Consider the following 17927-nt stretch of genomic DNA (forward strand, 5'->3'; position numbering starts at 1 on the left):
AGAAGTATCTGTTCATGTCCTTCACCCACTAAGCACAGTCAGAACTGACCTCTAGAACTATGCTCCAAATATGATGCTCATCCCATCTTCTTCAACTCAGTGAAGGCCATCTTCATCCACCCAAGTGCACATTCCATAACTAAGAGTTTCATCTATTCTATCTTCAAAATGTATCTTGAATGTCCATAACTAAGAGTTTCGTCTATTCTATCTCCAAAATGTAACATCTTGAATGTTTCTTTTTCTCCATCTCTATTGTTACCAATCTAGTTTAATTTTCTTTCATTGAAACTACTGTCAAGTCTCTAATTGGTTTTCTTTTCACTTTTGTCTTTGTAATTTAGAGTCTTCTTTGAAAGATATAAATTTCCATCAAAATGGTAATTATATGTTAATGTAAATGTAATTTTTCATATGTATATATTTAACATGTATATACTATGTATTTCATATATTTGTGTCTATAAACAGAAATATCTTTTAGTTCATTTTGCTCACTCTTCCTTAAGTAATACAAAAATTTTGTTAGAAGTGCTTGGTTAAATATATCTCATTTTCAGACACTTTGCTTGAATATTAATATTAGAAAATACTTTTTAGAAGATAGCATCAATGAATTATTGAACTGGATTAGTCCTACGATCATATTTTATGAGCTAGGATGGAAATTATTAGACATCTAGTCTACCAGGCTATATAAAAAATGAGAAAACTCAGAGAAGTTAAGTGGCTTACTCAAGGAAAGATAATTTATTAATAATAGAGTTGGGATGGAAATCAAGTATTCTGACTTTTAATCCAATGTTCTTTCTTACAAGATCTTTAAATGCCAGCATAATTACTAGTTATCTAGTATTGACAGCCAAATTAAGACCAACCAAATTCAGGGAATTTATTTGGAGGTTAAATATGGCTTTCCAAAACAGAGGATAAGTATCAGGTACTTTCAAATTTATAGGCCTATCCTCTTAAATATACATAATTAAGAAGGAAATATATAAATATATGTGTGTGTATGTATGTATATACCTACATATATTTGCTGGAAAGGCATTTAAAGCTTTTAAATCTCTCTTGATTTTATCACTTCCTTTTAAAGAAGGAAAATTTAGGCTTATGGAGACTAACAAAATCCAGATTGCGTTATCTGTCTGAATTATGTTCTCTTTACTCCACTAATGAAAAGATAGCTGCATAACACGTCAGCCTTGAATGAAGTAAAAAACAAAACAAAACAAAGCAGAAAACCCTTTGTTTTTGCTCTTCTTCTTAATTTCTGATTTGGAAAAATTTTCCTCTCTAGTGTCATATTTAACAAGTATTCAAATAACAAATCCTAATAACTTGATGTCTATCTCACATAATTTCTTCAACAGGAGAAATGGAGTTTTTCAAAAATTAATATTTTGGTTTATTTTTAAAGAAAACTGTAATGGAAACCGAAACTTCAAGTAGTTTCATATGTATCACATTGACAGTTTTCTCTAAGTTTTCCGGTCTTATGACTCGTTGTTTCATTATTAAAACTGTGCCAGTGTATGCATAGGGCTTAGAAATTTTTTAATGCTCCCATGTATTAAGTGAAAAACCAGAATGTAAATTTGTATAAAAAGTACAAACACCATTATATGTGGCCTTTTTCTTTCTTTATATATTCTACTCTTCTTAGTTTTCTACAGTGAAGATGTGTTAGTTCTGTAATTAGCATAATTGGGAGATTTTTTTTTTTTTTTAAGACACAGGGTCTTGGTCTTGCTCTGTCCGCCAAGCTGGAGGCTGGTGTGCATTTGCATGATAAGAACTCACTGTAGCTTTGAACTCCTGAGCTCAGGAGGTCCTCCCATCTTAGCCTCCCAAAGCGCTGGGACTACAGGCATGCACCATCATGCCCGGTAATTTATTTTATTTTATTTTTTGTAGAGATGAAGTCTCACTATGTTGCCCAGGCTTGTCTTGAACTCCTGGCTTTAACCAATCCTCCTGCTTCAGCCTCCCAAAGTGCTGGAATTACAGGCATGAGCCATCACATGTGGGAAGAAATTCTATAAACTACAAAATGTATTTAGAAGGCAGATTTCAATAATCCAATCTATCCTTGCTAAGGACAGAAGTATTCAATTTTTTCTACTGGGAATTTGTTCTTAGCCACTTGAACGGGAAGATGCTTAGAGACGGGAAGAAGAGAGCTACTTTCATGGTAAAACAAAATAAAGAAGAGGTTTTAAATGTTGAATTATTAAACCCCTAAATCTATATCTTCATTTCCTCCTATATAAAAGTGACTAGTCTCTATTCATGACCTAAAACATATTCTAAAAAGATAATTTTTAAGGTCACAATGATCAATAAACATTTAGAAACTCAATGGACAGTAATAAAACCAATGGGATTATGAACTAGAATTGATCAATGCAAACACATGAAAACAAATACATTTCACTTCAGAGGTTTATTTTATTGCTTTCTTGGAAATACAATTAATTAAAAAGACAATTTAAGATAATTTATGCAAATGAAATATTGATTGAAGAAATAATTACAGTTGGTGGGAAAATTGCCATGTTGACATTAGATATTCATATATCATTATAATTTTAAAAATTATTATTTTTCAGTGATAGAAACTGAACTTAAACTAAGATTGGAAAAACACAATAAAGCTAGGCAAAATTTTAAGTCATCGAATAAATGAGTAATTGAATGAATTAGTTAATAAAATCAAATATATTCTCCTGGAAGGCTTATAAGACATTTATTTATTCATTTATCAGATGAGGACCTAATTTATTACTGAGGACCTAATCTACGGGAGGTGCAAAGAAGAATGAAATATTGTGTCTGCCTGTGATGCACATTGCTTAATATGAATACTAAGAAAAATAGTCATCTGTTTCTGTTCCTGTCCCCCTCACTGCAAGGTGATCTCTTTGGGATTCTAGTACTGTTTTACACATATCACTTCCTAGAGTCAGTATGGTCAATAAATACATTCAATCTGAACAGCAGGCCAAAAATACATCTGGAGGAAAAAGTAGATGTATCATATGAGAACTACAAATAAAATTCAATGATTATTCACAGGAAAGAAAGATTGCATAAGGTGAGAGTAGGGAGAAGAAATGTGCTTGGCTAGAGGATTAGCAGGTATTTAAGAAGCTAAGCAGTATAATTTAGGTTATCTAACAAAGCCATTTATGTAATACTCTTATTCCACTGTAAAAACACTAAAACCCTTTCAAGTCCTAACATAATATTCTAGCTCCTCCTTCCTCTCAAGCAGATTTTGACATGCATAATTCTGGTTTTGGAATAACGTGCCCTCTGAGAACACAGTAAAAAAAGAAAGGAGTCTTTCAGAAGCCACACAGGCCCAATTTTCCATAGTATAATGAAGTTGCAATGTCACGGCCATTTCTCCACTTCTGCAGGGGAAGCCAAGACTGCTTTTTGCTCACCGACCTATAGCTTCGGGTCAGTCTTTGAATGTGGACACACTGCCAAGCTAGCTGGGAGTTGCCAGGATTACACAAACCAGCATTGCAAATGGGGGTTGTGTTGATTTAAGAGAAAAGGCCACAGAAGCCACATCTTTCTTACTTCCTGCGTAATATCCTCTGCTCTGAAATTTTGAAGAAGTTTCTAGAACTACTCATAAGAACATTTCTCTTTCTGGGTACACCTCCTAGCTGACCAAAAATTATGAACAATAGGAAATTTAAGAGCCAGTATGCAAATTAATTAATTTTTATTAAGTATCTATTGGATTCTTAGCAAGAAGAGGAGCTATGGATGGAAAATTACACAGTAAAAAAACATTTTTATCTAGTATTTATTTCATATACACAAGAAATGTTAAGAAAACCTAGAGTAAGAACCTGCCCTTGTGTGCCGACTAATGACTGTTCTGCTTTGAAAATCTGCTTTGTGACTGGCCACGTGAACTTGAGTGAGCCACTTCTCCTCTCTGCACTTCAGCCCTTCATCTTTAAATTGAAGGATTGGATCATAGGAATTCATTGTTCCTCAAATATCTTTGGGGACATTTGACTAGATAAGTATCTTCTTTTGTTACTTTACATAAATTCTTGAGCCTTAGAAAAATATCAAGGAAAAAGTGGGAATGACCTACTGTTAATCACAGATTATCAGAGTCTAAAGAAATATTCTCTAGTCCAACATTTTACTTCAAAAATGTGGAAATGGAAATGCAGAAATACGAATTAAGTGGCCTAAGAGCACAGTCCGTGGCAGATCCAACTCCTGCAATCTAGTTCTCTTGCTTCTGTTTCTAATTAAGGAATTTCATAATCCTCCCAAACGTATAGCTTTATTTTCATCTGAAAGTCCTGTTAGTATTTACTGAGGTTCATTTGTTTGTTTCCCACAGCTCTTTGATATTTAACCAGTCATTAAAAACTCAGATAGCATGAGAAATAGCAAGGGCAGAGCTCAATAATTTTTTTGTTAGGGAACAGAAGTAATATTTAAATCATAACTTTCCGTCACCTCTTCCTCCTACCTAGCACAACTTAGACATCTCTTAGACAAAAAATATATATATAGTTGAAAAGAAAACTATTATAAAATCTTAGATGTTAATAACATGTTAATAATATTGGGGAAGAGAGAGCTATAAATAAAGATATCAAAACTTTTGTATTCATACCAACATAAAGAAACATGATTTACTAAGAGTAGTTATTTCTCACAAAATTACAATTACATTTTGGGAAGTGATGGTCAAATAAGTTGCAAACATTAGCTTGTAGTGTTCTGAAGCCATCTAGGACAAGAACTACAAATAGGACTTATAGTTGTTTCATATCAATAATGCTACAATACTTGTTGATGTATGTGAATATCCTGGAAATTTGCCAGACCTTCTAAAACATGTCCTTTCCATGAACCTCTGTTTAGCAATATCTCAACAAGGAAAGGAAGGCAGTTGATGTGATTTTAATATCATAAGGGAGAGCTGGCACACAGAGATACTTTTTAAAAAATGGTTTTACTATATTTCATTCTATGGACTATAATCCAATTAATTAATTGATTTCCTGTTATGGCATACTCATGCTGTTTCCAAGTTCTCTTTTTTAGCAATGCTACAATGATGTACACTTCTCCCAGAAACATGAGATAACACCTATTTCCCCCAAAATCAGACGACATGCTTTTTCACATTATAAATTTTTTCCTATCTCAGGAAAAATTGCTAAATTTTAGGGAAAATTTTTTATATAACAACCTTTCCTTCTTTGAAGGAAATGCTTTATGCTCCTTTTAGTTCAGAAAACCACTCAATAAGCACAAGCTTCTTTTTATGTTCTTTAGAAACACTTCCATGTGGCAGCTGAAAACAGAAGTAATAAAGAACTATAGAAAACAGTGCTTGTGGCATTAAAATGAGTGGAAAAGAGATGGGAAATCCACTTAAATAGTTACATCTGGGAAGAAATGTCTCACCAGTTCATCAACAGTGGTCTCAACATGTCTTTGATAGTGAAATGGACTCCAACATTCAGAGGTCACCTTAGAAATTAGAAAAGGAAAAAGAGACAACTAATGTTAACATTCTTTAAAGAACAAAACAAAAAAACTCCACAAAGCTACCAAACTAATTGGGAAAGGATTCGCTGTCTTAATTAGAAACAATTATCTTGTTATCAAAGTACACTGATTAATGTTTCATCAGTGACTTCATCTGCATATATACACATATATAGACAAATATGGAATATGTGTATGTATACATAGTATATACACATTATATATCCATATATGTGTGTGTGATATGTGTATGTGTCTATGTGTATTAGATTCACTCCTCATCCCTCACATAGAGCAATTCCAATCCATGATCTCACATTTAGAAAGGTTGGTGGAAAGGGGGGATCCCGAATGTTTTATGAAGCAGCCCACTCTAATCCCTTAGTGCTCTACATTATTAGGTACACAATGGACATCCATTTTAGATACTCTAATTGAGTTTAAACTCAAACCAAATATACATTTGGATTAATATCTCAAGTCATAGTGTGGGATGTCTTTTATTACATTTGGTACCTGTCAGTGTAACCTTCTAACTGTCAGCTTCTACTCCTTTTGAAAACTTTATGTACCTGATATCAAACAATTTCTACCTAGGGCACTTCAGGACTGCAGCAAAGGGCATTTGATGGAGTCTATAACAGGTAATAAAATGGTGCTGTGGTCTGAATATTTGTGTTGCCCCCAAATTAATATGTTGGAATGTAATACACAATATGATAGTGTGTTAGTCCATTTTCACATTGCTGTGAAGAAATACCTAAGACTGGGTAATTTACAAAGAAAAGAAGTGCAATTTGCACACAGTTCTACAGGCTGTACAAGAAACATAGTGGCTTCTGCTGTAGGGGAGGCCTCAGGAAGCCTCCAGTCATGGTGGAAGGCAAAGGGGGAGCAGACTTTCTTACATTTCAGGAGCAAGAGCAAAAGAATGAAGGCGGAGGGGCTACACACTTGTAAACAACCAGATCTCATGAGAACTCACTTACTGTCATGAGAACAGCTCCAATAGGGTAATGCTAAACCATTCATGAGAAATCCAGTCCCGTGATCTAATCACCTCCTACCAGGCCCCACCTCCAACACCGGGAACCACAGTTCAACAGGAGATTTGGGCAGGAACACTTACACAAATTATATCGGATTGTATTAAGAGGTGGGGCTTTTGGGGAAGTAACTAAGTCATGAGGGCCCTCATGAATGGAATTAGAGCCCTTATAAAAGAGGTTGAGGGGAGCTGCCTTGCTCCCTTTATGAAGCAGACACTGAATCTGCTGGTGCCTTGTCTTGGACTTCTCAGCCTCTAGAGCTGTGGGAAATACGTTTCTGTTTTCACAAATTACCCAGCCTAAGGTACTTTGCTATAGCTGCCTGAAAGAACTAAGACAAAGGTGATTTCAAATTTTATTCTGAGGAGAGTCTGCAATGAGATTAAGAGGAATTTAGAGACAGGGAAATATGAATATTCATTAAACATCTTGAGGGAGTATGCTCCTTTATTTAAATATTTATGACAATCGCAAGAAGTTTTATTGTCAATATTTTACACATAAGGAAATTGAAGCACAGAGAGTTTAAGCAACAAGTTTAAAGTCCAGTGTTTTTACTCATATAAATGTAAGGCAAGTTTGGTTTCCATAAAGTCTAAACCCCAGCAGAATTCTGGAGTTCTAGCACACAAAATATAGCCAAAGAGCAAGAGGTTTGAAGCAGAAAACTGACAAAGTAGCTGAAGTGACTGCAGCAAGTACTAAGTGGTTGGATTTTATTTTTGACACAGTATATAAGAGTGCATTTACTAGCCATTTTCTGGGTTGCAAAATTCCTTTTTAAAAATGCATGAGAATGATGCTAAGGAATACCAAATAAGTCCTCTCAATCTTTTAGGGAAATCAAAAAGTAAAACACCCATACATTTGTGGAGTTCATTCATAAAAATTATTTGTTAGAATCAAGTATTTCCTCTTTTTTAAATAAAAGCTAAATGTAGAGTTGCTTAAACTCTCTTCTTTAAACGTGAAAGTACACATCATTAATGCAGTATAACTTCGGATAAGGAAATGAGAAAATCCAATATGATCTTAATTTTATTTCACTGGAAACAAGAGATTTGCATTCCATTTTAATAACCTGCTTCTTTAATACAAACAAAAGCCACTCTTGAAAGTCTTCTACTATTAAAGAGGAGATTAGATTTTTTTTCAAGATAACGAAATATAGCTCTATATTCTTTCTACCTGCAAAATAAGTTATAATCCTGCTCTTTGGAAGTAGAAAACTTCTCTGTCTATAACCTCAAAATACTATTAGGTAGTTCTAGTGGTTTTAAAATACACTCACAAATTCTTTTACACTGAAGAGGTCTTCAGAAGGTGGAACATAAGACTGCCCCTCACCCTTAGTGTGAGCTGGATTTAGTGAGTTGCTTCTAACAAATAGAATAAAATGGAAGTGATGATGTTTAACTTCTGAAATTAGATCTTAAAAGGAATTGTGGCCTCTTCTTGTTCTGTGTCTTAGATACTCACTCTGGGGAAACCAGATGACATTCTGCAAAGACACTCAGCCTCATGGATAGACCAAAGTGGCAAGGGACCTATCCTTGCAGTCAATTCCCATCAAAAAACTGAGGTCACCTACCTATAGCCATGAGAGGGAGTTAGAAACAAACCTTTCAGCCCCAGTCAAGCCTTCAGATAACACCTTGAGAGACACTAACCACCTGAGATTATAACCACATGAGAGACTCTAAGCTAGAAATGCCCAGCTATACCACTCCCCAACTCCTGACCCACAGGGACTGTGAAATAATTTTTTTTGTTTGTTTTAAGCCCCTAAATTTTAAAGTAATTTGTTATGCATCAATAGATATGTAATACAATAGTTAAAAGTCATATAATGGATAAGAAAGTACTTGAAATAAGAAACATTGATCAATACAAAATATTATTATTTTGTCATAATATAATCATGTCATACATAAAGACTATCATTTGGTTGACACTGTCATTTTGGACTCTTTTTGTTTGTTTGTTTTCCACCTTTTAGATTGTTCACACTTTTGTTTAGAACTCCCTCAAATCTGTCTGATAAAACCTAGTGAAAGACCTGTCTCTTCTGCTTGTTAATATATCACAGCATAACTTTAAATTATTTCTCCAGTGACCCAGCATTGTGACCTCAGTTAAGCTCATGAAAAATTGGTCCCATTTTGTCCATTCTACACGCATCTCCCAAAAATTGTGTGCTATGTTGGATACAGTTTTAATTCTGTATATAGCCAATGGGATGTGTATGGCCAATATTTTATTTGTTAGTAATCCAGTTTTCATCTTAAGGACTAAATGACTAACTCTAAATGCTGGTTACACTACATGAGAACTGAAGGAGGCTAGTTTAGTTTGTGCAATAAGAGGTGAGTCTAGACACCGTTTAACTGTGGACACAGTTTTGTCTGATTGCTTACATAGAGCAGAGTTTAGCATTAGCAAAAGTGATTGTTTTAAAAATAAGGTATCAGAAATGCATTCAGCTTTGAGGAAGAGAATAACCAACAGTGGTGGCTTAAACAAGTATGGGGCTTATGTTTCTGTAAAATAGAAGTGCAGACATAGGGTTTCCAACCCGGGTGCCGCTTCTCAAGGATGTCCTCAGTGAATCAGGCTCTATGCATGTGCCTGCTCCACCGTCCTTCATGTGTGCCTTTGCCTCATGGCTGGAAGACAGCTGCTGACTTACCAGGTATTACATCCAGCTCCAGGCAGGAAAGAGAGCAAAAAACAAAGCTTTATCCTCATGAGACTCTGCCTTATTTTTTTTATTTTCCAGAAAAGAAAGTCCTACTCTGGAATTTCTGACTATATTTCATTGGCCACAACTGGATTCCATGGCCACCCCTAACTACCGGGGAGGCTGAGAATTCAAATGCTGAAAATTGCAATCTCCATAGTGAAAGACACGAAGAAAGAAATTGATTGAAATGGGTTAATTAATTCAATTAGCAACACTTTTTCTCAGCAAAGGAGCTGAGAAAGAAAATGTTCTGGTTCAGTCCTGGGTAGGGGTGCTTGACAGTGCTTAATATCACCAGCACTGAAGGTAATAAATATTGTCTCTCTTTTCTATCATGAATATGAATGATACTCTGAAGGCTGAATGCAACCTCAGAATTTAAGAGAGAAATGAGGCATGCAACACTTTTGAAAATATATTAGCCCAAAGTCTGTATTACTGCATATTTTATTCCCCTTTTAATATGCTACAAAAGGTTTGAGCCATCAGCTGAATGCTGCCAGAGAAGAACAAACAAGAACAAGAATGCAAAAATAAATGCTGGGAGTCAAGTTTTCCCAAGATGTTCTTTATAGTTGGTGTATGATCACATTTCTAAGCAGACTGCTTTGCTTCAAGCTCTACCCATCAGCACTTCTTCCATAAGCCTGGTTCTCCAGGAAGTTTATCCCGGGCTAACTATGAAGAAATATACGTGGGGCAAAGTGGGTACTGGAGAAAGCATTCCATGAACTCTTTCTTTTGCCCTGCTACCTGATTCTGTGTAACTTCTTCCATGCTTGAGATCTTCTCTTCCATTTTGAGAACATGAAGGAAACATGTTTGCTTAAGTACGTTCTGGTTGGGAATTAAATATTTAATTCTGATCATTTTTAGTGTCTGAAATATATTTCGTAAGCATGGTCATATGATAATTATAACTATAAAATGTTTTACATTCTACAAACTTTATCCCATGTTACTAATATTCAGGAAATGATCATAGGAAAATATTTGCACTAGGATACTATTCGTTATTTTAACTCTTTCTATTTATACATAGTTTTAAGAAATTCTACAATGAATTTATATCTTCTTCATAATAGGGAACAAAAATAAACTTCACTTTTTCCATGAGGCTGTTGTCTTCCAAGACCATACCTAAGCCAAGTTTGGGTTTATAAAGTTAAAATCATGAGATATCCCATCTGTGAACAAATACTCATGGCTATAATTTGGACGTTTGTTGTTTCCAAACTTCATGTTGAAATTTGACCCTCAATATTGGATGTGGGGTGATATGGTTTCATTGTGTCCTCACAAAAAATCTCATCTTGAATTGTAATCCCCGTAATTCCCACGTGTCAAGGGCGGGATCAGATGGAGGTAACTGGATCATGGAGGCAGTTTCCCCCATGCTGCTGTCATAATAATGAGTGACTCTCATGAGATCTGATGGTTTTATAAGCATCTGGCATTGCCCTTGCTTGCACTCACTTCATCCTGCCACCCTGTGAAGAAGGTGCCTGCTTCTCCTTAGCCTTCTGCCATGGTTGTAAGTTTCCTGAGGGCTCCCCAGCAAGGCAGAACTGTGAGTCAATTAAACCTCTTTCCTTTATAAATTACTTAGCCTCGGGTATTTCTTCATAACATTGTGAGACAGGACTAATACATGGGGCCTAATGGCAGGTGTTTGGGTTATGGGGCTGAATCCTTCTACAATAGGTTAATGTTCTCCCTCAGTGGTGAGTTCTCACTCTATTAGTTCCTGCGAGAGCCAGTTGTTTCAAAGAGCTAGGGGTGCACCTCTCCCTGCCTTGCTTCCTCTTTTGCCTTGGAATCTCTGGGTCCCCTTCACCTTCAGCCATGAGTGGAAGCAGCCTGAGACCTTCACCAAATGCAGATGCCCAATCTTGAACTTTCCAGCCATCATAATTGTGACCCAAATAAACCTTTTTCTTTATAAACTACCCGGTCTGAAGTATTTCTTTATTTTGTTTTTATTATTGTTTCTTTATTTTGTGTTGTATTATTGCAACACAAAATGGACTAAGACACTCACCAACTCTCTTGAATTCAAGAGTTTCATGGTTTGTGTACTGAATATTGTCACATAAAAATACCACTTCCTAGGCTCCAGTCATGATGATCCAGGTGAACAGGAGTATGGCACCAAAGTCTGCCTTTTTAAGTAATACTCCAGTTGAGGCTGATACAGACAGTCCTCAGATACACTTGGAAAAACACTTATCTGATAGTCATTTGTTCACTGATGGAAGGCCAAGTTTCATGCCATAGTCCACTCTTATGCACACTGACAAGCCACTTTGCTACTCACACCAGCTTCTCCATTTGACAGTGGCTCCCTCTCTTCCCCATCTTTCAACAGATAGTTTGCATCTCCTTCTCCTCAGTCACAAGGAGTTAATAAATTAATATTTTGCATAACACTCCTTGTTAAACTATTCTGTCATATAGATAAGTGTTTCTTAGTTAAATTCAATTGAATGTCTACTGTGAATAAAATTTAGATAAGACCAGTGCCTACTCCCAAATGAGGATTTTTAGATTAGATGGCTCCTGCTTGTCTGTCACTAGGTATGAATTCCTTCGATCTTTAGTGATACACTACATGTCACAGTTGAATGGTTACCATTTGGAAGCACCAGTTCTTGCCCAATTTTAACCTTCAGAAGCATTGTTGTTAAGGTAAAGATTTATCTTTAACCATTTTATTCAAAGAACTTTCTATGTTACTTTCTTCTTTCCACGAAACGGGTCTATTTTTCTACTAAAAACCTACAGAAGGATTTCCTCTTGGCAGAAGGCATGTCTAGTGAGCTATTCCAGTAAACCAGCTGTTATTTTTCTCCTGGCCAGCAGACAATGCTTCACTTAGATATTATATCTGAGGTCTCATCTGAATTTAGGAAAATGAGACTGCTTGTTTCAGAGATAATCTTCCAGCTGTGCTTGTGCAAGTCTTATTAAGCCCTTGAAAGAGTAAGAGGAGAAGGAGGGTGAGGGAGAAGAGGAAGAAAAGAGGAGGAGCAATGACAACAAATGAATTTTTGAAAGTATGTCTTAACTACCAGACATAGAACTATAGTGTTTTAATGACAGGTCTCACTGAATCCCATGAAAGTACTGAGATATTTTTTATAGATGTATTTTACAGATGATAAAAACAGAGGCAGAGAGAGCCTAAGTAAATTGCACAATGCCACATAGCTACTAACAGTCAAAGCAAGATTCAAACTGAGCTCTGTCTGATATCAGAGCTCTCATCCCTGCACTGTGGGAGAACCCACTGGGAGATACTACAAGGGCAATGTGTTATCACATCTTGTAGCATAGGCCTATCACTCTGGTAGCATCAGAGCAGTCAGCAGAAACTCTAGTGGATCAAAATCATGATCTACCATCTAATTTATTGGAGAGCCTCCAATAGCCTCAGGAATCAGGCTGGATTTAGGAATGTGAGCCCCCCCTTCCTCACCAAATCAGCACGTTATAATTCATATGCTATGTACCTTCTATCCACTGCACCGAAGAAGTTCAGTTCTAAATTTTCTAATGAAACTATCAGAATGATTAAAGAGAACCTCATGGCTGTCAGAGAAAATATCAAAAGTCAGTCTGATGCCTGAATTGGCCTTGTTGACTCATATATCCTCTCTTGTTACAGGGTGAATAGCAAGTATTTGGCCATTGATTAATGTTACATTACTATTATTAGTGAGGCCAAACATTCAGACATTTTTAATTATCCAAACTCCTGGGCTAATTAATGCAATTTTGAAAGGGATTGGTCAGGACTCACAGTTTATGTTTTTATATAAGTGTTTAGCATAGGTCTTGACAGGAACATCCCAGTATATTAATTTAATATTCCCAGAGTTACTTATCAAAAGGCTGTACAACATGATGTTTTGCAAAATCAAAATAGTTTATTATCTTATCATCATTGAATTTTTTTCATTTATATTTCAATTCACAGGGACATAAGCATATCAATTATAAAACAACCTATAATAACTAAATAGAAACTAGCTAAAAGGCTGTGTAAGTATTGTACACTATGCCTAATATATTACAGAGCTGAGTAACAAGACGATTTTCACAAAACACGCAAATGCTGATTATTCACATTACCTGATAGGAAGTTCCTTGTAGAGTTTTTCCTTGATAGGTATGTATGTTGTTACTTAGAAAATCATCTTCATTTAGATCTAAGAAAAGAGATAACTGTTACATACAGAATATCAGACATTACAGGATTTAGGAAGTTTCGGTGCAATTTAACACTCATGTTTTTATTTAGTCTGTAAGACATTACATTCGCTACGTCAAAAATATTTTTTTTGTTAAATATATGCTATTTTTCTTTTTTTTACAAGAAACAGATCAAAATAAAATAGAAATTTAACAAACTAGGGATGCCGCTGACCATCTGTGTCCCTGAGGAAGTGATGGAAATTCACTGTGACTCCCTTTCTTGGTAATAATAGGATTGTGGACTAGCTACAAAAGCCACTTCTAACTTCAACATGCTATGACTCCATGCAGTTATCACCTCACCTGTTTCTATTAAACTAAGCTTTCCACCCCTGGCATTTTGAGCTTCATTAGCTTAGGTCTTCTCAACATGAATTATTTATGTTGAAATTGTTCTATGCATGCTTTAGTGAAAGCTTTGCAATGTAGCATCCATTTGCTTGCAGCTAAATGAAACCTTTTCAAATGTAGCAGCACTTCCCTTTTAGCTCCTGCAAATGGGAGCTTCATTTATTTAAGTCTGAAATATATGGTATGTTAAAAGAGGACAAGACTTTATGGGTCACTTAATCCAAGCCTCTTATTTTACAGATAAGGAGAGTGCAACCCAACATCACCTGGTCAGCAGACCAGGGCCGTTTCCTTTCACTTTCACTCCTATTTACTTGCAACCATTGCTTCAGTTTTCTACTATTCCTCATTCTCATATTCTGCAGTGGAAGCAGGGACAGGCAAGTCCTATCCTCCATGCACAGTGATAAATAGGTGCAGATTTTTCTCCAGATCTCCATCATAGCTATAGTTAAAAGATATGTTCAATTCACAGCTCAGTCTCAAAGTTATTTGCACCAATAACTTAATATTTAAAATGAGAGTAACCATACAACAGAATTCCAGAAAGTACCTAAATTTTAAAATGAGCTGATTTTTTGATCTGGTTCTTTGAATCAAGAATTTATGTCACAGGGTCAGGCTGCTAGAAGCTGAGCTTTTGCAGCTTGGTTTTTAGTTTCTGAACTGGGAAAAAAAAATATTGCCTCCCCTCTTATTCCTTTCCATCTTGTCTCTTTTAGTCACCTTTTTACAGGAATTTTGAATGACTCCTTCTATAAGCATTCTTCTGGGTATAGAAAAAGAACAGTAAAGTGGCCTCCTGTGTTCTAGAATCTGGAATCAAGCTGAGAAAATAAGATACGAATGTGTGCAATGTACTTTCATAACAACACAAGGCAGAATAATAAGTGATTCACACACAATACTATGGAGAGAGACCACTATGACTCAGAGAACTTGTGGAAGAGACAAGGCCAGAATGGAAGCTTGAAGTATCGATACAGTTTGAAAAAGTGGAAGGAAAGGAAAAGGTGTAAATACAGCAGTGATGCCATGAACCCTGGCCTATTATGCAGCATAAATGGAACATGTTTAATTAAGTGTAGAGATTGAGGCTGGTTAGGCCAGAGGGCAATTCTGCATATAGAGTAAGAGGAGGTAGGGCTGGATAGGTGACTGAGGCCAAATTGTAATGGGCCCTGAGTACCAGATGGAAGAATTTGGGCATAAACCATTAGACCAATGTTGTAAATATAAATATCTACAGGAATCAAATATATAACTAAATGAAGTTAATTAGATCAAGAAGGCAATGGGAATTCTACAGTGAGCTTAAAATCCAGCTCCACAGCTAAAGAGTAGCCATGGCTCTCAGCTCTCTCAGTTGAAGTCACCTGAGACTTTGGGTCCTGGATTGGAACTTTCCCTCATGTTTTTCAAGGATATACAAATATACGGATCTTAATGTAAAATTTCCTGATTTTTAAAACAACATATGGCCCCAAACAAGCTTTTCTTCTGAATAAATTCAGCTACAGAGGTACCATTTTACAGCCCCTGCTATAGAAAATGGGGGACCTTTAAGGGCTGGGACTAAATTAGGCACACTTAAACCTTTGGTGTCTGGTCTTACACGTTTTTGTTTATTTATGATTCCCAAATATTACTCTCCAAAAATGTTTTATAAAGACAGAATCTATTTGGTCCTAAGTAGCAGCAAAGGCAGGAGTTGAATTAGACAAAATGCAGGCTATATTTTCCAAAGTTGGCCACAACCATGCCTCCCATTCCATGTGTTTTTTTGCAAAGTGACTTTCCCATTCCATCAAGAAATGGAGTCTAATTCTTCTCCTGTTGACTCTGGGGTGATCTTAGTGACTCACTTGTCACAGTAGAGTGCAGTGGAAGTAATATTTTGTGACTTCCAAGGTTAGGTTAAAGAAGCCTTGTATAAGCCAGGGGCAGTGGAGGACCTATATCCCAGCTGCTTGGGACGCTGAGGCAGAGGAATGCTTGAGGCCAGGAGTTTAAGATCAGCTTGGGCAACAGAGTGAGGCCTTGTCTCAAAAAGCAAAAAACAAAAAACAATTACAAAACAAGAAATCTTGCAGCTTCTACCTTGGGTTCTTGGGATGTTCATTCCTAGATGCTTCTTCCTGTGATGTGTGAAGCTCCCTTGAATGTTGCACACACTTGAAACCCAACCCTGAGGCTGGGAGAAGATGGAGTGACATGAAAAGGCCACATACAGGTTCTGTAGTTGGCTGCCCGGCTGAGCCTGGCCTAACCTACACTAGTTGTCAGACATGTAAGTGAAGGAGCCTCTGTATGACTCCAGCTACCAGATGTCGAAGTCCTCCCCAGTCATTCAAGTCTTCCCAAATGAAGCCTCAGACATCACACTGTGAACCAGTTCCCCAACTGAATTACTGACCTGCAAGTGTGTGAGCCTAATAAGATGTTCTTTTATACTACTAACTATTGGAATGGTTTGTTTGCCACAATAGATTATCAGAACATGCATGAACTACATGGTAGATTACCAACATCAATGTGCATAAAAATATGCCATCCAGCATAAAAATTGAGGTTACAAGTGCCCTTCAAATACAGAGGCAGCAAGGGATGATGTAAAAAAAGTTTTTATTTCTAATCAGCTTTTAGGTTATTCTAGCATAGATACTTCTGACCATATTAATTTTCAAATAGGCAACTATAATCTCAGGAAGAACTCCTCTGAAGAACTGAAGGATCCTAAGATTCATTTGTATAAAACACTAGAAGTCTAAGTGGTCTCATCGTTGAATTCAGAAAGCCTTCCTTGGCTATATGAGGCATCACACCATACAGTGGGTACCCTTTCCTCAGGGAGTTTATTCCCACCTTGTAAGCAAGCATTTAGAGGTGTGAAGTAGAACTTCCCTCTGGTATTCCTCATGTAGTCTAGTTTGGCCAGAGTTAAATTACCTGCTCTTAGGAAACAAGTTTTTCTAAAATTAAATGTGTGTTTCCTGAAAATTAACCAGAATGGTGAATACATTTGTGAATTTATACCATCTTTTGCCATCTTAAAATTAAGCTACTTGGCATCAGACCAACGAAGAAAAATAATTAATAAGATCTTGAAAAATTAAGCCAAAATATTTATATGCTTACATTGAAGAGGCTGGCCAAATAATATTGACTAGAATTCAGGAGAGAAATTAGGTTTCAAACCAATGGTAATTCAAATGGTGGACTAGAGTAGAAGGCCTTAAGAACACCTCTTCTTTCCCACTGGGTTCCTCCTTTTATAATTAATCTCACTAAGCCATATGTAAAGAAGATTTATTTATTTATTTATTCTTTTTTTTTTTTTTTTTTTTTTTTTGAGATGGAGTCTCGCTGTGTCGCCCAGGCTGGAGTGCAGTGACGCGATCTGCGCTTACTGCAAGCTCCGCCTCCCAGGTTCACGCCATTCTCCTTCCTCAGCTTCCCGAGTAGCTGGGACTACAGGTGCCCGCCACCATGCCCGGCTAATTTTTTGTATTTTTAGTAGAGATGGGGTTTCACCGTGTTAGCCAGGATGGTCTTGATCTCCTGACCTCATGATCCGCCCACCTCGGCCGCCCAAAGTGCTGGGATTACAGGCGTGAGCCACTGCGCCCGGTCAAGAAGATTTCTTTTTAAAGTAAGTTTGCAGCAGTATAGATGAAGTTAATGTTTCTCTTATTACTAACATTGTTTTCTGACTTTGTCTGGTCCCTCACTTCCCTTACTAACATACGCCATTTTTCCCCAGCTTTTTCTTGTGGAATAGTCTGTCACAGTTACACTGATTGATTGAAAAATTTCTGAATCTCCAAATATGTTTTGTTTCCTTTTTATTATTTTTTAAATGTTGATTTATTTTTATTCTTTGTACTTTCTGGTATAAAATATGAAAACTCTGTTCTTGAAATTATCTTTAAATCATAACTTAATCTTAGGTAAACTCCAATTCACAGATTCAAAAG

At 36.3% G+C, this 17927-nt stretch overlaps 1 protein-coding gene across 3 annotated transcripts in view; it reads right to left on the bottom strand.

Moving 5' to 3' along the window:
• Nucleotides 1–17927, bottom strand: part of SAMSN1 (SAM domain, SH3 domain and nuclear localization signals 1) — a 175264-nt gene that overhangs the window by 103732 nt on the left and 53605 nt on the right. For all 3 annotated transcript variants that reach the window (XM_009442827.5, XM_016938412.4, XM_054675301.2), the window contains 2 exons: nt 13477–13553; nt 5467–5532 (listed from right to left, as the gene is read on the bottom strand). In XM_009442827.5, coding sequence (XP_009441102.3) covers nt 5467–5532; nt 13477–13553 — 143 coding nt within the window. The remainder of the gene's footprint in view (nt 1–5466; nt 5533–13476; nt 13554–17927) is intronic.

The sequence above is a fragment of the Pan troglodytes genome, chromosome 22 (assembly GCF_028858775.2).
Source record: "Pan troglodytes isolate AG18354 chromosome 22, NHGRI_mPanTro3-v2.0_pri, whole genome shotgun sequence".
Classification (NCBI taxonomy): domain Eukaryota; kingdom Metazoa; phylum Chordata; class Mammalia; order Primates; family Hominidae; genus Pan; species Pan troglodytes.